Source organism: Cyanistes caeruleus, chromosome 2 (assembly GCF_971803275.1).
Source record: "Cyanistes caeruleus chromosome 2, bCyaCae1.hap1.1, whole genome shotgun sequence".
NCBI lineage: Eukaryota > Metazoa > Chordata > Aves > Passeriformes > Paridae > Cyanistes > Cyanistes caeruleus.
The window spans coordinates 57,038,413-57,064,151 of record NC_141702.1 but is presented as its reverse complement, the minus strand read 5'-3'; the positions used below and the strand labels follow the sequence as shown (position 1 = coordinate 57,064,151).

At 40.0% G+C, this 25,739-nt stretch overlaps 1 protein-coding gene across 2 annotated transcripts in view; it reads left to right on the top strand.

Moving 5' to 3' along the window:
• The window catches only part of FNDC1 (fibronectin type III domain containing 1), an 80,925-nt gene extending 56,292 nt beyond the window's left edge, over positions 1–24,633 (top strand). For both annotated transcript variants that reach the window (XM_086877191.1, XM_086877190.1), the window contains exons 10-20: positions 797–908; positions 1,807–2,196; positions 6,913–6,978; positions 8,847–9,014; positions 11,005–11,235; positions 11,587–11,695; positions 17,895–17,974; positions 19,641–19,670; positions 21,338–21,499; positions 22,198–22,320; positions 23,753–24,633. In XM_086877191.1, the coding sequence (XP_086733317.1) occupies positions 797–908; positions 1,807–2,196; positions 6,913–6,978; positions 8,847–9,014; positions 11,005–11,235; positions 11,587–11,695; positions 17,895–17,974; positions 19,641–19,670; positions 21,338–21,499; positions 22,198–22,320; positions 23,753–23,868 (1,587 nt within the window). In that variant the 3' untranslated portion in view covers positions 23,869–24,633. The remainder of the gene's footprint in view (positions 1–796; positions 909–1,806; positions 2,197–6,912; positions 6,979–8,846; positions 9,015–11,004; positions 11,236–11,586; positions 11,696–17,894; positions 17,975–19,640; positions 19,671–21,337; positions 21,500–22,197; positions 22,321–23,752) is intronic.
• Positions 24,634–25,739: the final 1,106 nt, after the last annotated feature.

Sequence of the window (25,739 nt, the reverse complement as noted above, 5' to 3'; positions counted from 1 at the left end):
CTGCAAGCAGGATGAACACCTTGTAAAGAAAGAGGATCTATGCCAAGTCTGGGGCCTGGTGGGCTTCATAGACTGATCTCATCATCTGCTGTCTTTCCTGCTGCAGTCTTCCTTAGCACCAGATGTACGTCTGTCTTGCCAACCTGGAATTGATGTTTCTGTCCCTTGTGCTGGTTTTTGACTCAGTGTCTGTTACCTGAGGTTAAAACAGCATACAGTTCAGCTGTTTGGGGTTGAAATAGCAACAAGGACTGAATTTTACTTGCACTTAGCTCTGGAATTCAGTCCAAGCTCTCAGACATATTTGCTTTATGTGACAGAGGCTTTTCTTCAGTCTCCTACCCCAATTAAAATCTTAGCTACTTTGTTTTCACTGCCGTTTCAATATAAAGTAACTAGTCTAATATTTAGGGTTTGTTTTTTTTAGTTAGACATAATTCTAAATCCCATCTTCAAAATGACTCAGCTCATTGTAGTGAAATCAGTATTACAGGAATTCACCTTAGCTGTCACACAGCCCAAGAAAATCAAGGGATTTGCTCATTTACAGAGCTACAGTAGGTGATATGAATTTGGCTGTGCAGCTCTGGAGCCCAGTTCCTAGGAGTCTGCTCTCTTCAGCAATGATATCTCAGTGATTACTATACACTTAGTCAGTTTTAAAAGTTCAATTGTGTTGTAGCTATTCCTGAACATCACACTTACTGTCTGAATTTCCCCAGGATTCCTGTTGTTGTGAAATATAATTTCACCTTCTCTTGGGTTAGCTAAACTTGAGTCCATCTATTGCTTTTAGATTGTAGATCTTGACCGAGGGCTAGTGTTAAATGCTGAAGGAAAATACCTTCAAGACTCCCAAGGCAACCCTCTCCGAGTGAAATTAGGAGGGGATGGACGTACAATTGTTGGTAAGTTACAACTTCCTTCTTACAGAAAAAAGCTCTACAATTTTTGTACACTTACAAATTTTTGAGCTGTGGAATGCTTCAGGCATTCCCCAGGTCCCATGCAAGCCATTTGGAGTTGCTTGTACCTCAAGCACATTGTGGGATGTGGGGAGTATCACTTGTATCAGCATTAGAAAGGACTGCAGAACTGAGCCAGAAAAAAGGCTGATGATAGAATAAGGATTGATGATTACTTATAGCTTTGTACATATAGAAATAATTATTCCCCACTGCTAGCACTGTATCAGCCATATGGATGTGTTTATTTAATTTTTTTCTTCTAAAAATGACCACAAATAGTAAGAAACCCTGTTTGTGTTCTCTGAAGACACTGCTGTTTGCATGTCAGTCCATCTGTACAGATCTCTCAAATACAAATTCAGTGCCTATTGTTAAGCTGGCTACCATGAATATTTACAGTACGCAGAATTTGGCACACAAGTTTATCTGCAGTGGCAGCATCTTGCCAGCTCATCCCAGTTTTTCTTTGCACATGTTTGACATTAAGGAGCAGAATATGGATTCATCATACATTTCATCAACAGTTGTGAGAGTGACTTAGATGAAATGCCTTCATTGCACATTGTGATTCTGCAATGAAACCTCCCTGCAGTGTTTATCAAACAGCTGAAAAATGTGAACACCACTGTGGTTTCTCTGAGGTTCCTCTGAACCGTTTTCCAGCTTCCTTAGCCATGGCTCTTTCCTCCTCTGTCAGTTTAGTTACAGGAGGCTGTATTCACTGTATCCAGTGTTTTTGTGGCATCTAATGTGATAAAACACAGTAATGCTTAGTGCTGTAATCCTGAAGTGGCTTATATTAATGGTGAGATTTTTTGGTTTTGCTCTTCTCTCTTAGATGAAAAGGGCGCTCCAGTGGTGAGTCCTGATGGACTGCCTTTGTTTGGACATAGCAGATTTAATAAACCTGTAGCGAGTGCACAAGATAAGCCAATAATAAGCCTTGGAGGAAAGCCTCTGATTGGTCTTGAAATGATTAAGAAAACAACCACTCCCTCAACTACTACTACAACAATACCAACAACAACTACCACGACAACTACCACAACCACTACAACAACTGTTGCTACAACCACCACCACCACCACCACCACTCCTGAGCCGACCACCACTGACCCACCCACCGAGAAACCCGCACCAACCTGTCCTCCAGGCACCTATGGACAGTATGATGATGAAGGCAACTTGCTCCTGGGGTTTGATGGCCTGCCAGAGTGCAATGCAGAAGGTAATTTCCTTTTGTGCTGTTTGAGTTTCCATGGCTGTGCTGTTTGTAACAGATGTGGAATGGTGGAGAATCTGCCTCTGAATATTTTGGTCCTTTTGATAAGGTAGGAGCTGAGAATATGGCATATGAAGAAGGGTTTGGGTGTTAAATGGACTTTCACTGGGAAATGCCAACTTTCAGCAAAGCTGAAGTTTTTTATGGAATTGTGTTGTTTTCAACTAATTTCTTACATTATGTTGGATCCATTTTTATTGCATATGTTCACTCACAGGGGTACAAGTATAGGCAGTAGCTTTGTGGTCAAAGCACTTACATATAAGTTTTTGTCATTCCATTTCAGGCCAGAGTAGGACCTGGAGGAGCTATGTATTTTGTCTGTTTTGTGTCCACTTATCACAATGAATTCTGAAAAGTCTCTCTTTTGAGCCATGGTGGAAACAGCATTTGCAAAGTGACATTCTTGTTCTCTTGCCAGCCTTTGGAGATAGATTGTCTAGCAGGAATGCAGCACAGCACAGATGAAGCTGGTGAAAGGCAACCCAGGTTCTGCACAGATAAGGCAGAGAGTTGTACACTGATTTCTTTAATATCTGAAGATATGAACCAGTGTCAGTGTGTGTCATTTTTTCCCTGTTGCAGTTATATAAGCTTAGGTTGTCGTGTCAAACTGAAATCCAAAGTAAACACATATAAGACTCTAGAGTCTTTGAGTACTGATCCCGTTCCCTATCATGTTTTATGCTTTCAGCACCTGGATATTGCATTGCAAGTGAATTAGCTGCTTATTTTGCCAAACCAGGTCAGGGACCACCATGGTAGCCCTTACCCTTCCCATTTGTAGGTAATCCTCAACTCAGTCTACTAATGGGCAATAGCAGCACAGCCATAACTTTACCAGTGTGTTGGCAGTCAGACATCTGACAACTGCAGCAGCCAGTTTTAATGGGTAATGAAGCCCCTTTACCTTTCTCCCATACACCTGTATCTTCTAAGTCAAAGTAGATTTACACGTAGGTCACGTAACCATGGCCTAGGAAGCTGAGCTATCACTTCGAAAAAGGGCAGTGATATAGAAACGTGTGACTTCAGCAACTCACAAGGATGGCATCTTGGGAGATCTCAGTAGCAGAAAACAAAATTCCCTTACCAGTGGCCCATGGTAACTAATGAGTCAGAGATATCAGTGCAGGTGAAATTACAATGAGTTATAGTGTTAGTATTTATTAACAATTAGCCCAGCCCTGAGAAATTTGACAGCGTGCAGTAATAGAAGTGTGTTTGCTTGTGTAGATATGCTCAGATGTGTACACACACAAACATATGTATGTAAAAATCATATCATCATTAAATATTAATATGAAGAGTTTTGCTTTTCCCTATGGAAAGTTCATAGTTATTAATTGTAGTTACAACAGTGTTACAAATATTGTTATATGTAGTCACTCTCATACTTTCAAAGTTGCCTAAAGGGAACCATGATTTTTGGTAATTAGAATCCCTCCCACACACCCCCAGCTCTTTTAAGCTCTTTTTTTTAAGCAAAAACCCTTTTGCTTGTCTTAAAAGTTGATTATATCCTGTAATGTTTCCTCTTATTTCCCCTGTGCTGTTTGGTACCTGGAGGACCTCTTCTGACAATACACCTTGTAAGAACAGTAGAAGTTCATGACATATATCTGGGACAAAACTGAAAGTAGGCTCCAGGAGCTGAGCAACAAAATCCTTTGTGGTGTTATGTTTATCAGAGTTGTGGGCTGGGGAATTTTCATGTGATTTTCTGAACACATAAAAAATTCTGCTTGGGTTTTTTGCCTTCTACCAGATGGGCTTGCTGAATTTTTGAACTTGATAGAGGCACAAATGAAAACTAAGTTTATATTCAGGTTGTGTGTTCAATGAGAATGTCTTTAAAGTAACTCATAAGCTGCCTGGCATTTTTGACAGTATTATCTGCAAATGCCTCACAGTGGCAGACTGAAAGGACAAGATGGTGCTGGATTTGTGCTTCTTACCTGGTTCTTAAGGCTTCCTACCTTACAGCTTGAGCAATATTAGTCCCTACCTGGGAATTCTGAAAGCTTCTCTAAAGAGTCTTTTTTAAGTTTTTTTAAATCCTAGTTACCTGCTTCAGTTTTAGATAAACATAGCAAAACAGCCTGCCTGTTCCACAAAAGAACTTGCTTGAAAAGAAAAGATCTTTTTGGTATTTATTTAATCATGGCTATTATTGTTTAACAAGTGAAGTGTTTATTTCAAGGGGGGTAATCAACTATTACTTGAATGATCAAAACAATGCAATTTTCATTTGATCATTTCCAAATTATATTAAATTATATTTTTATCTTGTCTTTCCCTTTAATCTGAGTCTAGAAAATATTCCACACTGTTTAGTGGAATACTTTTTCTGCCAAAGCTTGATATTTGTTGCTAAGTACTTTACTCACAAACAGACAGGGGCTGCAAGTGCCAAATCTCAACTCCAAATGTTCTTCTTCAGCCTTGGCAAATTCTTTTATCTCTGGCAGGATTTTTTCTCGATCCAGCAGAATTTATTGTCAGCTTTTCCCAAGATTCAGCAGTCTTTAACTTTCAAGGAGGAGTTTGGCCACACAGGCGTGATTTGTCAGTGAAATCAACTAAACTTTATACATGAACTCACAAAGGAAAGAACAGGTGGAGACTTAAGCACTCATTACATGAGATAAAATCAAGTGATGGATTTTGTTAGACAAGACAACAAGACTGTCCTTATAGATGCCAAAAGTTTGTGGCAAGTGGTCATAGGAAGATTTGGCCCCATTTGTTACAGGCAGGGTTTACTCAAGAGCTTCAGCAAAGGGTGATGGAGCAAGGTGAAGAACTGCTGCTGGAGTATGTACAGAAAATAATAAAATGAGAGGTCTGTTGGGCAGTACTCTTATCATCACCATGACAGAGCTAGAGCTAAACAAGAACAGACACTGAAATTGAGTACAAAAATAGAAAAATAGAAATTTGGCTTTGCTGGACTGTAGGTAGGCCAAAGACTTACTAGCTAATAAGCATGGATGAGTTGAAATCTGCCCATGAAAGATTTCAAATTTCTGCATATCTGATTCTCTTGATTACTTGGGTGTAGGCAGTCAAAGGTAAGTGCATACATTATAGATGTTGGTTGATGTTGGCCAGTTGTGGGTAGATCTGAATAATTCAGCAAAGAATCTACTTTGTGACTGACTAACCTCAGAGAAGTCAAGTGACTTCCAAGGGGATCATCTCCTGAAGACTGGCTGCAGAAGTCTACCATGAAGAAATGTCAGATTCTAATATATGAAAGTCTGACAAGAATAAACCCCTTTCCTGTGTTTTAAAGCTTATTTTGGCATTAAAATCACACAGTGTATTAAAAGAAAATTATTTTATGAGAAAAAAAGAAGTTATACAGTAATTGTTGGTTCTAAAAAAAATCAGCAAAATAAAAATGTATCATTCAGATTATATCTGTGAACTATTTAACACTGGCAGTTGAAACTTTGCACTGTTTGCAGTTCTGGTTTAGTAAAAATAACACTATTGCTTCCATATGGAGTGTTACAGGAATGTAACCAATGTATGTGAAGTGTCCTGAGGTCAAAGCTGTCTTTCTCTTGTCTTTGTTCACATGCTGGCAACTCCCCAGCCCCAGCATGGCACTGGAGACTTCTGATGGTACCTGCAGCACAGGTTACACCAAAGTGCTTTTGCTTTGTTTGCATGGCTTTTTTGTGACTGTACTGAGCTTTGTGTAGTCTCTGGCTTCCCTAAATAACTTGGAGAAATGCTTTCCTCAGAGTGTGTAGGAAAGACTTTGGGACTCATCAGATGTACTTGATGGCTGATGTATCTGGTACTGGAGTCATGTCCTGCAGAGATAATGAGATAATATAAATGAATAGTCAGCTGGGAGGTCTATTGGTGCAGCTGCATTGGATTTTGTGGTGGATCAGCAGAGTGTTTTTCATGTGCACCTTATAATCATCTGTCCTTACTGTGCTTTCATTTGCATCCCGGAGCAATCTCACTCTGATTTCCTGAACTGAATTCATGTTGGATGAAACTAATGCAGAAACAGTGCTTCACCTGTGTGGCCCAACCTGTGATGGGCAGCCATTCCATAGGACCAGGGTAGAGCTAGTGCAGAGTAAAACCCCAGAGAATCCAGCCCTAATTACTTCATTCTACTAATCCATTCCTTTTAGGCTGCATTCCTTGCAAGACCATTGACATGGTTTATGAATGTCATGGCTCTGTGGGCTGTTTGTTTTTATACCTCCACAAAAATATTTGGGTAAAAATATTTAATTGTTTGGTTGGTTTCTTTGGCATATATTTTCACATCTGCTGCTTCTGAGACTATAAAATATTGTCAAATCCAGATGTGATCATTATGTAGTTGCTGCTAGCCCTATCTTTCACCAGAGCAGCTGGGGCCTGGGGCAGAGCTTCTGGAAGGTGATTACTCTTAATTTTGTGTAGCAGTCCTAAACCCATTTTTCCCCAGAAAAACTCCTGACTACTGTACTTAGCATCTCATCTGTTATTCCCAATGTGCAGAGTGGACTGTCACTGCATTATTTGGAAACCAGGAAGTTATCTGTTTTCTTTACAATTCAGCTGGCTAAATATTTTTATTTTAAACTTTATTCCAGAATTCTTTTATTGAATTCTTATAGCATCTTTTTCTTTCTCTGTCAATAGATACATTCTCAGGACTGGATTCAGATGTGACAGCAACTCCAGAAGCATATGTGATATATGATGATGGTATGGTTTAACTGTAGAGGTCTATTGCAAGTGGCATGTTGCTTTTTTCTCTTTTTTCTTTGGAACTGTGTTCAAGGAGGCAGATTGGTAAATGGGAGCTTAAGCAAGTGGTGGTGAGCTGGAAAATGGTGAGCTACATCACATGTGAAGAAAAGGGGTCCAAAACCATCTGTTTCTGGACATAAAAATCCCTTTCTATCTGTCCTGCAATCTATCAGGAATTTCCTATTGAGGAAATAAATTACTTTTCAGAGCTGTGTCATACAGACACTGCTTTGATCCCAGATTCACTTTCTCTGGTGCAACTTCTAACTCCTGCCCAGTCAAAGTCAATTACCTCCTCTAAAATACAAAATCCAAATAACATTCAAGCCCTGAACATTTTGAAATACCGTAGCGAGTTCTTTCTTTAATGTGTAGTCTGCATTTAGACAATTAAGCATGCTCATACTGAATGAGATCACCTGGATGCAAAGTAATTAATCTGCTTAATTAATGTGTAATTCAAATCAAAGAGATGTGAAATCAGATGAAAGGAAAAGAGGGAAATATTTTTTTCAGGGTTATATTAATGCCATGTTGGTATTATAATCAAGGACATACAAAATTTAGCTGAAGAGGAAGTGTCAAATCACAGCATTAAATTGTAAGTTTGCACAGGGAATGCAAATTCTCAATTACTGGAACTGAAATTCACTTTCTGCCATCAGTGACATCTGATGTTCTATCTCTTTTAGTCCTCAAATTCCCGCTTCTGCCCTCACATATGGAAGTGGATAAGTACAGACCTCAGTGAAACAAAAAGATTTTTAGTAGAATTTATGGCTCTAGAACAATGTCATTTTTTTAATTTGTGGTTGTAGTTATGGGATCTTAAGTCTAACCAACAACAGAAAAACATTTAAAAAGAGAGCGCAGCAGTGGACTGAAAGATACAGAGATTTGTACTTTTAATTCCAATCACTTCATACTGAAACTGACATTTAGAATGTGGGAGGAGGGGATGAACTAGAAACAGCACAAGAATACATCCCATATTCCTTACATCTCCATGGATGCAGAAGATCCTCAGTGCACAGGTCTTTTGCCAGGTCTCCCCTTAGGCACAGCTCACCTGCAGAAAATACACGCTGTAGCAGTTTAAGCACAAAACACTCAAAGACAGGAGCTGAGTTCCCCAGGCTGCATGAACTCATGGCAGGGATGCCAAATGCTACTTTCCCTTCATTTTGTGTGCCTATCGGGTAACACAATAGCTTTTGAAAGAGCACTGAATTTAATAGGGCTGAACTTTATGAGATTCGTGGGGGACAGTTTGCCTTCCTTCATATCCCTGCAGGGACCACAAATGGGGAGTACTGGGCTCTACACCTCCAGTCACAGGAGGGTTTGAGAGCAGTATGAACCACCTCTAGGGCTTTAAAATTGCAACACAGAGTTTTCTCAGCCATTTTTTTCTCTCCCTTCTCTAATTCCTTCAGCATCTGAAGGCTTTGGCCAGGGATTCAAACTGTGCCATCTTCTCTTGGGTTTTGTGAGAGGAGGTGGCAGATGCACATTCAGGATATTCCTGTACAAATACATTTGTTAATTTTCATCCTGTTTAACTGTGTGAGTGAGGTCTAAATCAGCAGTGACATGAGTATTCTCAAAGATGTTTTCCTTATCCATCAGCTTGGTAGAAACCATTCCAAGGCTGAAGTGTGACCAACCTTGGCCTAGAGTTCTGTAAGGAGTGTGCAGTGGCCAGGGCAGGCTGTGTAGCACTTCTTTGGGACTGTGGCTGGTGAAGAATTGTTTCCATTTTCATAGTTAAGCCAAAATTAGATGAAGCATGCTAACATTTTCATCTCATGTTTCCTCTGAAGACTACGAGTTTTTTGAGAGCACTTTGCCGCCGACCACCACCACCACCACTGTCACCACTACCACTGCTCCTACGACAACAGAATTGGAGGCTGTCTATCCGGAGACCAGTGTTGTTGGCACTGGCCCTGTGTCAGAATATGATATTGCTGGGAAGAAACGCTTCACAGGTAAGGATGTCCTTTGGTTTATGTAGCTTACTACTTGTGCTACAAAGAATTCTTGTTCCAGCAAGGCCAGCCCTTAAGCTCAGACCATTGCACAAACACATCCAGTAGATGTGTATGTGGTCCTTTTAAGGATTCCCACCTTCAAAACACAAACAGCAGTACTTTTTTCCTTGCTTCTGTGCTTGCATGTCTATGTGTGGGCCCACAATAATTTTGTTGAACCAGTAAAAACCTCTTCATACTCTTTCATTGTAAGTGCTCTGCTCTGTGTTCTGCATTTTGTGTGGTCTAGCTGAAGTTAGTAAGAGAGCAAGAGTGTCTACACCAGTGCTCAATTCAGCTTAACTGCATCTAACCTCACACCAATAGTTCCAGCAGGGCAAGTCTCCACCTAGGTGTGAGTCTTCCTCTGGGGTACCTGATTCTTTCACACTGATCTGTTAAACCCCAGTGATTTCATCCACTTTGCGCAAGCATGTATGTCAAAGGGGTGCTTCTAAGTCAAGGAATGAATGGCATTTTGGACATGAACTTTCCAAACAATAAATCCAGTAGAGATAAATATGATTTTGGTATTTGAATGTTTTCTTGGTAGAAGGCATTTGGTGACGGAACCCCCATTACATGAGCCATGTTTCCTGTGTACATGAGCCATTCAAGTGTATAGGTTGCTGTTGCAGCACTGACTTCAGAGCTGCTCTGCTTCTTTGTCAGAGAAGCAGCTGGGGGTCAGGAGAGAGGGATTTGCAGATTGTAGGGCAGCGCATTCCAGCCTCCACCCCAGACTGGTGACACCCCCTGCAGCCCTTTTCATATTTCTGGCACTTGAACTGAGGTCAGGTCAGCTGCTGACTCACCTGGAATTTCAGAAAAGAGTTCAGGGGATGGAGAATCATCTTTGACATGTCTTGGCTTCCCTTCCAATATCCACAAGCTTCATGTGGCTTAGAGTGGAACTCTCTGCTGCTGGAGTAAAAAATTTGTTTTTATAGATGCCAAAACTTTTTCCAGTGCATCTTCAGTTTCCCTGTCCAAACAATTTCATGATATTTCTATTCGGCTCTCTCGCTGACAGTGCTTCTTGATTCATTTAGCTGGAGAGGCTAAAATTAACTTCATTGCAAGATCTGGAAAAAATTCCTTTAGGGCATGAAATCCAGTAAGATAAACCAAGAAACGTTGGTTTATGAACATTTCAAGGCACTAGGGAAATAATATTACCATTTCAATGAATTGTATTATTGCAACTGAATAAACATTTCCAAAGCAAGTTTTATAGTCCTTACTTTGAATGTTACGGTGACTTTTAAGGCAATAAAAAGATGGTTTAATCTTTTCCTGAACTGAAGTGAAATTCCAGTCAGTATAAAGCTTTTAAAAATAGAATTTACAGGTTGGGAGCCTGGAATGCCTGGAAGGTAGGGACTCATGGCTCCTGGTCCCTTAGTACCCAGGGGACCACAACAATCCCTTTAAACTGGCTGGACTTCATCTTGGAATTATTCTTCATGTTTCTTTTCTTGTTTTGATCCAGCTCCAGGATGTCTGTGTAAGAACCAACCACTTAGACCTGTAAAGTCTCAGATGATTGAAAGCCCTGGCAGGGATCTGTTCCCATGCTGGAAAGGCAGAATTTGGGTGGCATTTCATCCCACCTTCCAGAGCAGCTGGAGGTGGCGTGCAGAGGGTGCTGCAGTCAGACTGCTCTCATCCGCCTCCTGTAGCAAAGAAAGTCCTTCTATCTTTGCATAATTTGGTACAGTTGGGAGTGTGGGGTAGGCAAACCTGAATGTTGGCATCACATTCCCCCTGCTCATCTATCAAATTGGCTGTATGCCATGCTTTGTTGGCAGTGGTCTCTGGACTGGACAGTGATTAATTTTAAAACGCACCACAAAACTTGACTCTCTTTAGGAAATTGCCAGTCTGTGTGCTACTCTGGGATACCTCAAACTGCTAATTAAATGCTGCCCTTCCCTGTCTTTTCTAGCTCCTTATGTGACCTATCTCAATAAGGATCCAGCAGCCCCCTGCTCCTTGACAGAGGCCCTGGAGCATTTCCAAGTGGAGAGCCTTGATGAAATCATTCCCAATGACTTCAGAGAGAAAGATCAGCGTCCCCTGAAAGCCCCTCACAACATCACTGTTGTGGCAGTTGAAGGCTGTCACTCCTTTGTCATTGTGGACTGGGCCAAACCTGCTCAAGGAGACATGGTAACAGGTACGCTCCTGAGGGTTTCTCTCCTGATGGGAGAGTGGAGAAGGGGAAGCTTTTCCTGAATGACCATTTGTACTAGTGTCTACACAGTCAATTATCACTTAAAACAGAGAATGAGAGGTTACCTCTGTCATCTTTTTCAATTCACAACTGGGTGCCTCTGATGTAATGCACCATCCTTATTAGCTAATGGTAGGAAATTCTTATAGGCCAGGATTTTCCAGGAGAGTTAGGCATCACTTTCATATTAAAAGATGTTTCAGCTCCTTTTAATCCTTAAAATTTACCATGACACTTAGAGATATCATTGATTTAAAATTTAATTATAATCCTCACAACTACTTCTGTTCACAGGCTATCTGGTTTATAGTGCATCCTATGATGACTTTTTAAAGAATAAGTGGTCAACCAGGACTGCAGGGTCTACTCACTTGCCAATTGAGAACCTGAAGCCAAACACACGGTAAGGATTTGATCCACTCCTTTTCAGTTCTGTTAAGGAAATAAAAGAAATTTTGAGAATTATCAGTTGTTTTTCTTGGTCTTAGTATAAATGTTTACATCTGATTTAGATTTTACTCATTCTGTTGGACAGCAAATTGTTCTATAAACTGTACAACAACAACATATTTATTTACCATATTAACTCTGGAGCAGATGGCAGTGTGTACATGTATATATGTTTGCGTGTATGAAAACACGTATCAGTAACAAAGAAAACCTTGTTCTAAAATGCATTTTCTAGTCTTTTGCATAACTGAATCAAATGTTGGGGGGAAAAGTATACTAAAATATAAAAAATATACTAAAATATACCCATGATGTGATTTGATGTGATGTGGGCCATTCCAACGTATGTGTGGCCAAGATCTGATGCCTAAAGGCTGCTGGGGAAGTGCTGCCCACTGGTCTGTTTTTGCTTTCTGTTCACATAAATAGTGCTGGAAGAGAAGGCTTGGTGGTATAAAGTGAGGCTGTGGAGCTTTAGGTTTTTATCTTACAAAAAATCTGACTGAAGTGGCAGAACAAGAACACATGCTTCACATGATACTGGAATAATTTGTGGCGACTGGGGGGAAAGTAAGCAGCTAGAGAGGGACCGCATTCAAATTACTCCTTTAGAGAGATACTCAGTGTCTCACATACTTGTCTCTCAAATCCTGAGCCCAAAATTCTTTTGGTGCTCCCTTGGGCTAGGCCTTTCACATGCTGTTGTCTGCAGTCTTATAGTCACTGGTGGAAGGTGTTGCTCACACAGTGGAGAGATTCACTGGGAATGTGGGCTGGAATTAACATGCCTTACTTGACCTGCAGATCTGAGGATTGACTGCTTGGAGAGGCACATAGGGTTTGTGCTAGGACAACACAGCAGAAAGAAACAGTGTCATGCATCTCCATGAACCTGGTGACTGTCTTGTAGAATTAAGGTTCTGTTTCATAATAGAGAGGTTCAAGCAAGTGCTATTTATTTAAGTGTATTGTTTTACCAGCGTCTTCCTGAAGATAGTATAATCCACTGGCCCCTAATTGTATGCTCTGTCAAGGCAATAAAGGCTTCATGTGGGGTCTGTGGTGGAGAACGAAGGATCTTTATAACAGAGAAATTGTATGTATCAGCCATTCTCATTTACATTCTTCAGACCCACAGACGGAATTGATCGCATACCTTTTGTTATAAAAATAGCTCCCTAACCAGTAGAAAAATATACCATGCCTAAGAAAATACAGCAGGAAAGCTGAAGTTAGTCTAAAAATTTTGTGTCTGCATTGTTAGTTCATTTTGTGAGAAATGTCTAAGTCATTTACTGTAAGCAGACACTGTTGTCTACTGGGCGTCCCACAGGGGGCTATGGGTGGTGCAGCCTTGCAGCATGTGCAGTGTATGAGAATCAGGTTGGCATCTTGGCTGAAGTTAGCACCAGAGAAGATTTCAAGCTGTTAACATATCCTGGAAAACATCTGCCTGTTATTTAGGTTTTACAAACAAAACAGAAATCTATGTTAAATCCATGTCATAAATTTTCTTCTGAGGCCTGGTCTGACCTCCATGTGAGAAGTGGAAGTTTTTCCATTAGTGAAACTCTGCTCAGCTTCAGTGGGCATAGGAGCTGCTTCCCTGTGACGTGTGGTTGTAAACACTAAAATTACTTTAAAACATATTAAGTCTTGAAACCAGTAGTTTTGACAAGATCCCTTCCCTAACTTTAATTCTCAGCTGTCACAAAAGATGATGCAAAGGGCTGGACAGAATCTGCTCAACCACCAAATCCAGTCTTCTGCAGTCAGAAACATTATAATCCTTGCCATAAACATTTCAGTCCCCTTCCTGAGCATGGTTAGACTTTATCCTGCTGTTTTCAGGAAAGCTGTGTCAGTGCCTGATGGGAGTAGCTAGATAATCTCATGAGTCTCATGATTTACAACATCATCCTTCACCCCCATATCTCCATGTCTCCTGAAATCTTTCACTCTGTTCACTTGGGCTTTGTTCCATCTGGGGATATTTTGATCCCACAGTGCCTGCTACCGATTCCAGTGTTGTACAGAGTATTTCATAGGAGGTTCTTAAACATTTACTTAGGGCTTACAACTGCAAACAGAGCTTGGATCTTCTGTTTCAGGGGGCCAGATGCACCAAAAATTTCTACTTGTTTTCTATATCTCCATTAAAACAAAGCCACAGTATGGCCAACAAGCAGCATCAACCACAGGTGGCTGCTTTGTGCCACCAGGGCCACCCAGAAGAGCTGAGATGCCCATGAAATCGTTGTCCTGTGCGATGGTAGACCTGTGTGGCACATACTTGCCTCACACCAGCTCTTTAGGAAGCACTTCTGCCAGCTTGGCTTTAATGTCTTATTATAAAATTAGTTGTAAATATTGACGAGGGATGTAGTGGTGGGACGCTTTAGATGGAGACAGACACTTAGCCTGAAAACCTGCAGGCACTGATTCACACATTTTTCTTATGGAGGAATGGTGTAGTTGTAGGAAGAGGACTTTAGCCCTTGCTGCCATCTCAGCCTGCTGCTGAACAGAGTGCAGGGCTAAGGATCCATGCAGGCATGCCTTTGGAAAGTCTGGAAAAAAGAATTTGCAGCTAGCTGATTTATTTTTTTTTTAAAGCTGCTTCCCTAATTATCATGCTGAGTGATTATCTCACTTTGCACTGGGAGTGCCAGCTATTTAATTCCAACAGAAGAGAGACACCTTGAATTAAGTCAAAGAATAATTTTACTCCAAATGACAGGTATGTTGAACAATTACTCATGTAGTCTAAATGAAAAAACGTTATATATTGAGTGCCACTACATTTCACCATGTCCTTTCTTGACATATCACCAGAATTGGTATATAAAATCTCAAAGAAAGTTAATTCTTAGGAGGAAAAGCCTCTTTCTTGTTTATATTGAAAATGAACAACAAATGGTGCTGCATCTGTTGTGATTCTTCTGTGCCTCATGGTAACAATTTATACAGTTCTGCCTAAGCAAAGTGTAAATCAAATTATATATTGAAAATTTTGTTCATGTATTTATGTGATGAAAACCAGTTGAGTTATACTGATTTGAGATTTCCTGGAAAATTCATCAACTGAAAGATTCTGAATAATGAAAATGTCATATTCCTGGACCTAGAATGGCTTTGGCAATTTCTTTTTTTATTTGTCATGTCTAAGAAAGAAATATATCCCAACTGCATTATTTTATTGACGTTCTTAATACAGCAGTCATAGCATTGTCTATGTTTAAATCACAGGTCAGCAAGTCATGAGATCTGGCTCTCTTTCTGGTATGACTAGAGCCTTCTTGTGTATATAAAAGCTTAGGAATAATTTTTCCAGTTTAGTGAAGAAAAATGTACTCATGACTTCATCACTGTGGTTTTTTTATTAGACAGTCAGGCAGGCAACATGAACTATTATATGGCCTAGATGAACTTCTGTGTGTGTAACAGGACAGCTGAATGCACAGTTGTCCTGGTTGCATAGGTAATCAGTTCCTGCATTATGCATTGGATACAAATCTGCATGGTTTTCCCAACTTAAAGAGTTGCACAAGGTTCTTGAGCTGCTGTCTCTCCTGTTTTGAGGGGGATTATGGCACTCATATGTCTGGTGGGAATGCTTTGAGGCTACTAGGAATACACATGTCTTAAGTGTATTTAAAGGGTTACTCAGTGCCACTGTTTTGAAAGGTGGTATCTGATTATACTTTGGAGGCAGTGGGAAGTCAGGCATCCATACTTTCCACTATGCTTTGAAGCAGTATGGGAAAGGTGTGGGCTGGAAAGCATTTTTCTCCTGCTCTTCTGAAGCAGTTACATCAAACACTGAGCTAAGTTAGTTAAGCTTGGTGCAGGGGACAGGCTTGTGCTGCTCACCCCTGTCCTGATCCAGATGACAAAAGTGCTAGTGAAGGAGGTGTGGAGGAATGCAGGTGCCCCATGAGAGCATTGGCAATTTGGGATTAAAGCAGTGCTCAAGCTGACATGCTCTGCTTGGGTGGCCAGAGTGAAGAAGCACCAGGGAGGCTTTTTGCTTTCCCTCTCCTCTTTCTCCAGACATGCTAAATGCTCTTTTATACAAAAAATCTAGTCAGTAGTTAAAAACAGGGGCAATTTTTTCTGCCAGCAAAAGGACTGTGCTGGGCATGAGCAAAAACCCCAGCCTTGCTGAATTCTGTTATTTAAAATGTTTACTTTTTGTCACAGCATATGTATCTTTTTAAAAAAATTGTGAGTTATTTGTAAGCATCATGTACTCATTAACTGAAGGCAGAACTGGCTGCAGAAAGCAAATAGTGGAGTAGTTTTCTGGTATCAGCTGCAGGACACAGCAGGGACAGGAGACATGTCCCTCATGCAGACATGGGAAGGTGTCCCACAGAGGGTCTGACAGTGCGTGTGCTCCAGGTCCAACACAGATACCAGGTAAATTTAGTGCCATGGATGAAGAATATTTCAATTCTAGTAGCTTCCACATTGATTTCACCTAGATAACCTACCTGTAATTTTTAAGAAATAAACAAGATGGCCTGGCCCATACCCTGGAGATAACCACCTTGCTTCTTGGCAAAACCCAATGTTTGGCCAAAGAAGAAGGATTTGTACATCTTCCCTACCTTTTCATAAATATCAGTTTCATTTTAAGGCAAAGCAGTTCACCAGACTTGACAAAATATATTCTTTTTAATGAAAAAAACCCAAACAGTTTTGCTAAAAGGACAGTTCAACCTTGTCCCCTGTTCTATCATTGTGAATATTTTCATGTGTGCTTAACTGTGGTTAGGCCAGAGAGGGGCCTTTCAGGAGCCCCCCAGCCCTTCTATGTGGTTAAGTCTGAGAGGAGCAGATACAGCTGATGGTACAGGACAGCGCACATGGTAAATACCGAGTGGCAGACTAAAACCACCCAAGTCCTTGCAACAGGATTGTGTTGAGTTTCCCTGCTGCCTGGTAAAGCATGAGCATCGTGTCTCAGCCCAGTGTGGCCTGTGCAGATGAAGCAGCACTGGCAGGCTTTTGTGCAGGATGGAGAGACCTTCACCAGGAAGAGCAGCCTGATGTTTTTGATGGAGTAGACTCCCTTTCACCAGCTGTGATATATCAGTCCTGCCATTCAGGTGGGACACTGTCGGGTGAGGTAATCAGTGCTTGGTGGCAACCATGTAAGTAAGCACTTGTCCTGTTAAGTGTGTAGAGCTTTTGGACATATCTGGTTTTGGATGAGAGGCTAAATCAAGATCCAAATGCTATGTGGGTATTACAGAGGCATAATAATTTTTGATTTTTTTTTTATTAATTTATTTACAAGAATAAAATTAAGCAAGCAAGAAAGGAAAACCTAAACTCAAGAATTTAAAAATTGCTGTGCTGGAAATTTTTAAGTAATCTTCCATTCTAGTTTGTTTCTGTTGGACTGATACAAATATAAAAGAAAAAGAAGAAAACATTCATCTGAGGAAAAAATTCAGGGTAGGCATCAACTAAAAGTCATTGTATTTGGAAATGAACTAAAAAATGAACTAAAATACTTACATGTATTCTCTAAGGGTGAGGATAAATTTGCTTCTATTGAATAAAGAATGGAGTTCTAGTAGTGATTCATGTGCTTTGAGTTAAGCATGTGATTTAAATACTTTGGAGGAATCAATAAGATATCATGTGATGCTTTCTTCTTTTACCCAAGTATTGTGATCTTAATGCTGCTGGAGTTTTTACAGAAAGGCCAAAAGCTTAGCTTCTGATCTCATATAAATCTGATGCAGTTTCAGTTTGCAGTTTGCAACACAGCTTCCCCAGGAGTTAATCTGGTTTAAAGCTGTTCCTGAGATCAGAATTTGATTTTCTTGCAACTTTTTCTTTTAGTCTTTTGCTATTAGTTGTTTCGTAGAAAGTGGATGTTGTTGTATGTGTCTTTTGGAAGGGACATGATATATAAATACGTGTTCCAAAAATATACCTGGGAGCAATTGCAAAAAGGAGACATTTGTCTGTAACAGCCAGCTCATACTCTAGCTCAGTATCCAACTCCATTTAATGCAAAGTGTACTCAGTGGAATTCTTCTGCTTTGATTCTTACCCTGTTTTAGTATTATTTATAATTTAGCCGTTGCTGTGGAACCTGTTTTAATATTATTTCCCCTCTCTTCTTGTTTCAGGTATTATTTTAAAGTCCAAGCAAAGAATCCCTTTGGTTATGGACCTGTTAGCTCTTCAGTTTCATTTATCACAGAATCTGGTATAGTTTTCTTTTTATTTTCATCTCAAAACTCGTATTAACAGATGTGGCAGGGCAATAACTGAAACCAGCATGGCAATAACAGTGGTTATTCTGGACTTGCTGCTTTCACATTATGTTGGGGTTTTTTAAACTTTAATTATTCGTTTTCAGTTAAGCTAGGAAAATAATACACACTCCTAATGCCACTATGAAAATGTAAGTGATGTTAAAATCAGTTCCAGGGGAACAGGAAGCTGAATTTCAAATACAAAGGGCTACTGATATTCAACAATACAGAAGCAATGGAACTTTACAGTCTTTGATAGATTGACCAAACATTTAGTAAATTGGTTTCCTAATTGTGAACAGCTAAACAGTTGGAAGCATTTCCATTTCTGGAAGAAATGCAGAATGCAGTAGTTCCATCAGACAGGCAAAGTTCTCTGTTCTTTTTTTCTTTTGACAAGGCATGCTGCTCTTTCACAGGGCTAATAGTATATTCAAGAGCAACACCCCCTTCTAAAAATAGTAGGTCAAAGGAACTATTTTTTGCCTGTTTCTTCTACTTCCATGGAGCCAGAGGCTAGTGACTCCACTAAATAGTAAAGAACAAATTTTTCAGTCTTTACTTTGAGTGAACGGTCTTGTTGTTTCTTGCAAATTTTGCCCTTTCAGTGGCATGGGGTTTCTCTGCCCTTTCTCATTTGACTTCATTGTGTACTGCTCCCTTCGGAAGCTCCACTAAGAACCACTGAAGTAAATCATCACAGAAAGCAGACAGAAATGCGAGATCAGTCTATGGTCCTGAATAACATATTCAGATTTTCATTAAACGAATAAGACGCTCAAGTATTAATCCAAGCATAGTATTCAACATTGCCCCGCTGGCCAAGAAGGCCAATGGCATCCTGGCCTGTATCAGCAGTGGTGTGGCCAGCAGGAGCAGGGCAGTGACTGTACCCTTGTACTGGGCACTGATGAGGCCACACCTCACATCCTTTGTTCAGTTTGGGGCCCCTCATTACAAGGAAGACTTTGAGATGCTGGAACGTGTCTAGAGAAGGGCTGTCAAAGAACAGGCTGCCCAGGGTAGTGGAGTCCCCATCCCTGAAGGTATTTAAAGATGTGTAGATGTGGCACTGAGGGATATGGTTTAGTGGAGGACTTGGCAATGCTGGGTTGACAGTGGACTCACTGATCTTAAAGACCTTTTTCCAACCTAAACAATTCCATGATTCTGTGCTGTCTCTTGCAGATTGTTTTCCTGCTGCCAGCATATGGGCCTGACTGCCTAGTTTTCTCATCCAAAATCAGCCCATTTGTGAGCTTTATTTAACCTGTTAAATACAGCAAATTTAAAGCTTTGTTTGCAGCACTGATCTTTCATTTGTCATGGCCAAAGGTGTCTTTGCAGCTGGCACAAGTATAAAAACCAGTTGCTAAATGCTATACCAGGTGGTATAGTTACAGTGATAAGTATATAAGAGAAAGAAATTGGTAATTCAGAGTGCTCTTCTAATGCAAGTGTAAGGTTTGACCTGCTGGGAATATTCAATAAAGAATGCCATCATAGGATGAAGCACATTATTGAAAATGTTCAATCAGCGACTCCATATGTTTCACATTATAAAACAAGGTTTGGAACAAAATACTAAATTTTCTATGTGTTTTTTTTTTCTTCTAGACAATCCTCTCCTCATTGTCAGGCCGCCTGGTAAGTCTCTGTTTTTTCATTCATGAAATGCATAAAGACTGTGCAAAACAGAATATAGGAATTAGAAACATTTACACATGCAGTTTTAGGTACAGTTTTAAGTAGGAACAGGTAGTAATTAATGGGACTAATTCATAAAACATTTTTTGTCTTAGGACCCCTTATTCTATTTTCTGAAAAGAAATCTTGTAAAGATATATTCAGATAAGCACTTGATTTTGGCCTATCTTTTTCCCTGCTACAACAGCTTTAATTGCTTGGCAAAAAAGCAATAAACTATGTTACTTCAGTATCTGTGTCCTTCAGTTGCCTAAGCATAGCTTGAATAGCAGGATCAGGTTTCTCTCTCTCTAGTTCTGGTGCTCATCTGTACAAATCATCATGCCCTTATAAATTCTAAAAAATTCAAGGATTTGTTACTGACCTGAATAATATGCCACAAAGCTGTTTAGCTTGTTTTGTATTTCCAAATTTGCAATAAGCTAGTTCAGCCCATAATCAGAAGATCTGATTTCCTGGTGCTGGGACTAACCTTGCTGACATGAGCATTGGTAGTGTAACCCCAGGCAGTACACGCTCTAGAAGAGATGCAGGAAAAAAGACCTCATGGTAATTACACTCCATCAACTTTCCTAAGGAGTTAAAATGGTTGGTTCTGGATTTTTTGCTACACTCTTCATGAAAACAGTGTCCAGTTTATCCCTTCCTTCTCAATTTTATTGTGCTTGCTAGTCTGGTGTCTTTGTGTTCTGGGAGGCCTCTGGGGATTGCTGATCAGTGACTGCTTCTCACACACAAGCGTTTGCAGGATTTGGTCCCTGTGCCTAGTGAGAGGAAGAATGACTAACAGAAGACATTTCCAATCTCATTTGTAAACCACCTTGAAATAGCAGAGTAAAAACATGGCTTTGGGGTCTAGCTAGAGAGAAAAAAACCAAATATCACATTGAAAGTTTTTTGTATCATTCTGTATACATTAATACAACAGTAATTTCAAAATCAATTATATTGTCTTGGTAGTACAAATCAAATATTTAGGTAAACTAGTAGGAATATTTATTCTTTTGCAATACAATTAAGTAGTCTTGTCTGCAGCAATGCTCAGAACAGAGCTCCCCAGGAAAGGTCTTATTTGTCTATTATTGGAAACTTATCTGTTTTGATGTAATCTGGGAAAATGAAAAAGAAAAGTACATTTGTGATACGATCTCTTAAACGAAATAGCAAGAAGAGACTTCACAGGCTGTTGCTCACCACAGAGTTCTTAACATCTGTTCTTGTGAATAAGGGTTATGTTTTATAGTCTTAACCTGCAAGTCACTCTCAGACCTAAGGCTGTGTTAATAGAAGCTGTGTAATACTAGGTAGAGAAGAAGTCTTACTCAAACAATTAATACTGTTTACTTAAATCTGTGGTTCAGTACATGATATCATATTTTAATAATTTTAACAGTTATTTTTGTCTACTGCATAGGAGGGATTTAATAAAGTCTCTAACTTTATTTTTAATAATATTTTTTCTTGAAGTACTACTTACGAATATAAAGTCATGCGTTAATCTGTTGCAGCATGTCTTGTGAAACATATTATTAGATGTTAAACTCTGCAAAACTTGGACTGATGTGTTAAAGTCTGTCCCTAATGTGGAATTTATTTTCTTCTCCAAGGTGGTGAGCCTATCTGGATCCCATTCACTTTTAAATATGACCCCACCTACTCAGACTGCACTGGCAAGCAGTACGTGAAGCGAACTTGGTACCGCAAGTTTGTAGGAGTGGTTCTTTGCAACTCCTTAAGGTACAAGATTTACCTCAGTGATGACCTGAAAGGTAGGCATTAATTTCCTGCTACATGATTACTTGTCTCTTCATCTTCTGTCTTTCTTCATTTCATATGTGTCAGAATTGTGTGACCATTATGTGAGAGTCCTTCTCAAGAAGGATTAGCAGTAGCTCTTACACAGGTCCATTGCCTGAGAGATAGTGAAAAAAACTTTCCATATTGTTGAGCTGGGGTAATGGGATCATCTCAATGGCCTTTCAGACTATGCTAATGACTATTGTAGTGCCTTGGTAGTTTCAATAGAGTGTTTGATTATAATAAGAGACAAAAAGCCCTGTTGGTTTGAAAAAGAGAACTCCGCAGTTTTTAATTTTCGTTTGAGACTGAAGTCAAACTAATGGTATTCACATATTGAGAGATTTTTACTTTCACATTATATATTTCAACTAATCCAGTTGAAATTCTCTTCACCTGTCTCCTGCGATGCACTGCCCATGGACTTGCAAAATGGAGACTACTCCTTACTGAGCTGTAACCCATTTATTTTCCATTTTTTCTGCTTCCATAATGTGAAGGTACCATTCTCCCTCTTTCTGGTCACTGTTTGTTCATTAGTGTTCATTAAGACTGTGTGTGTCACTGCAATGTTCTTCCTGCCTTCTTCTACACCTACCTTCCTGGTGGTAAAGAGTATCCCAAACGTAAGTTTTGCTGAGTTAAGTAATCTGTCTGTATCTCTCTTCAGATACCTTCTACAGCATTGGGGATAGCTGGGGAAGGGGTGAGGACCACTGCCAATTTGTGGATTCACACCTGGATGGAAGAACAGGACCTCAGTCATACATTGAAGCCCTGCCCACGATCCGAGGTACAGCAATGGGGGAGTGGGATGCTGGCCAGGAGTCTGTTATCCCATCTGTGGGATTAAGGGGTTAGGAGAAGAGCACAGAGTGCAGCTCTGTCCACAGCTGCTGACAGCTCTCCAAGGAGTTCAGCTGATGCAGTAGCTGAGAACACATTATGCAAGTCCCAGAAGACTTGGTGCAGAGAGAGAGAGAGACAGACAGAAAGAGAAGGGCATATGATGCAAAAACTGTGCAGCACAAAATGCAAAAAGAAAACAAAAAATAACTGTGGAGGTCTATGAAACCTTTCTCTTATTGATAAGACCTACTCCATTGAAACAACATGCAAAACCCATGTGCCTAAAGGGACCAGCTACATCTTTGCAAATATAGCTTCTGTGAATGACTTCTATTAGTTCATTCAGTGCAAAACACAAGGGAATATGTCTAGTGACTTAAGGTCAGTACTTTTATTCTGGCCTGGTAGATACCTGTCTCAAAGGGAAAATTCATACCTTGAAGGAATTCCTCTGAGCAAGTTTCTCACCTCACATAACCAGGTAGAAGATAGGTTGCTTCACAAAATGAAACCAATCATGGAAGTCAGCCAATCTTTTCAGTAAGTCTATTGGTTTAAATAATTCAGTTAACTTTAGTGGTTTCCATGTTAGATTATGTGTTGATATTCTTTGCATAGTGGCGTTACCAGGAAGAAACTGAAATTGTAACTGATATTTATGTATCATTGTGAAGTACTGCATTTTGTAGCTCAGAAGACAGATGATTAATCCAGATGTATGTATACTAGGTCTAGAAGACAGAGATAGAGAGCACACAGAAGTTCTATTATTGGCATAAGCCATGGGTGTTTCAGAGGTTCCAATGCACGAGCTATGCAGACAAGAATGCTGCACCTCTTCTAATGCTTTCAGCAGTCACATTCTTTTTGCAGATGAATTAAAAGGGGAAGGGAGGGCTTAACTCAGTATTTACTGCATGAAATGATACCTTTCTGTTTTGTAAAAAGCTGACTTTTGCTGATAGCCTCTTAAGCCCTGTGAGATAATGTGATTTGATGGTATTTTTTTGCCCCAGAGTCCTTAATATATTTAAACTGACTTAAAATCTTCATAAACACGGCTGAAATATGCCCACCTTTTGGACTGAAATGCAGAAGCTCTTTGGCAGACCACAGGATTACACAATACTTAAAGAGATTTGGAGCAGTAAAACCAATCAAAACTAAAAGAAATATGAAGGACCATAGTTAGATCATTCAAGAAAGATCTCAGCCGAATACCAGGGCTAGCCAATACCCTCTTTGATACAACTCCCTGCCAGACAGTTTATAAATTTGCATTTGCACTGTGAGGTTGACTCTCACTGCACCTGCTACTTTAGTTAAATTGCTGTGTCTGTGTTCTGGAATACAAATGGGTGTTTTTCTCCTGACAGGGTATTACCGCCAGTACCGCCAGGAGCCTGTATCGTTTGGACGCATTGGATACACAACACCCTACTACTATGTGGGCTGGTATGAGTGTGGTGTGCCCATCCCAGGGAAATGGTAGCAGCCTGCTTTCCTGTCTTCGGTAGACCATGCTTTTCAAATTATTTCTGCCAGAGGACTGTAAGCAACTGATTTGGAAGAGGAAAAAAAAAAAAGATAAATGGGGAAAACCAGTGAAGACCAGCTGCTCAAGAAACCCTCTTGAAGACAAACATGGACACCTTTCACCAGCCTAAATCTGTGGTGCTACTTGATTTCTTCTTGGAAGCAGGGGTAGGATATAAGTTTGATGTCCTGCCTTCCTCTTCTGTGTCTTTACGGCACAAAGAGAAGGTTGCAATGTGTGCAACCTGTGAAAATTAGAACTGTATTAGCTATGAAAATTTGGAAGTTTATTATATCTTAGAGGAACGACCTAAGCATGCTGTGCTTGCTTAATGGGATGCTAAACTGTCTTTTGCTGCCCGATGGGGCTCCCCTATGCAATAATGCCATGTAACTGGCCACCCACCAAAGGCAGTATATTCTCCTGAAGACTTACCCTGTGGGTTCACCCACAGCTGGACTAATCACCAGGTCACAGTGTAAATTCACTTTGAGATATATCTGTATCTATATCTATATAAATACGGTACTGTACATCTGCAGAAATACTTCTTAGAGATGCTGAGATCTTCTTGTTCATTAGATAAATATGTTTGGAATTTTTATGTAAAAGGTGCTGTTAATTCTTTGAAATATTGCTATGCACAATATATTAACCAAGGAAAGAGCTGTATTCTTCTTGTGAGTACTGTTGATGTAACATTTGAATTATTGATCAAGACTTGTGTCCCACTTCCTTGGCAACCTTTGGACTGGATATTCAATGGGATTCTACCCCTCTATCCGTGTTAGAGTGGCAGTGTATAGTCCAGCAAAAACACATACACAGCAGCTCATCAGCATCAGTTAAGCTTTCTATCCTTTACTATTTAAAAGTTTTAGTGCAACTTCCTTCAATCCATTCTCATCTTATTTTGTATGTTATTTATTCCTTGTCAGTATCTTTCATGTTAATGTGCAGAGGCATAGGACGAGTAATTTTGATATTAGAAACTGCTTTTAACTTATTTGCTCTCCAAAAAGAAGCCCAAGCCACCAATACATGAATCAACTAGCAGGAAGCTCGTTTTACCACGGGGACAAACTGGGGTACACTTCTTTTTAAATACTACCAACATCGTTTCCAAGCAGCCCAGAAAGCAGAAAGTGACATGAATAAAAAATGTAATGATCACTTTTTCAGAAGGCATTTGGAAGCTTGCAATAATGTTTCATGGTAACACCTCAACAGCCTTTGCTCATGTTAGTAAGACTCATCAGTTCTGGCAGTCTGGGGGAGTAGCAGTAACCTGGAGGACAGATCCAGTCTCTGGACCATCTTTCACTCTTGTTCCAGCTTACATGTAGGGTAGGTCTAACACCTCTTGAGTTGCTTCCTGTAGTTATTTTAAATTGTATGGGGCCAAAAAAGGGAATTAAAGTAATTAAATGAGCGCTTTCTTTTTTATGGAGATTTGGGTTTTAACATTTTAATTTTTCTCACATATTTTTGCTTCAGGACAATGCCAAATATATGGTCTTGAAGTATAACTTCTTTCCCTAATAAACCTATGATACATGGTTCCATTCCTATTTCATCCTTTCTGGTCATCTGTGTCAAGTAATCTAAGTGACACACTGTCAGCTTTCTGAAAGTCTCCCCTGGGACAGGACTAAGTGTCAACTTTTTGTAGTAGACTGGAAGCATGTGAATGTGTTGCTCTCTTTCAAAGATGGTTAGCAGCTAGTGTGGGGTTACCAAGGCCAAATCATGTCTGACCAGCCTGATCATTGTCTTCGTTGAAATGACTGCTGCTGTGCACTGGGGAGAAAAGGGAATGTCACTGG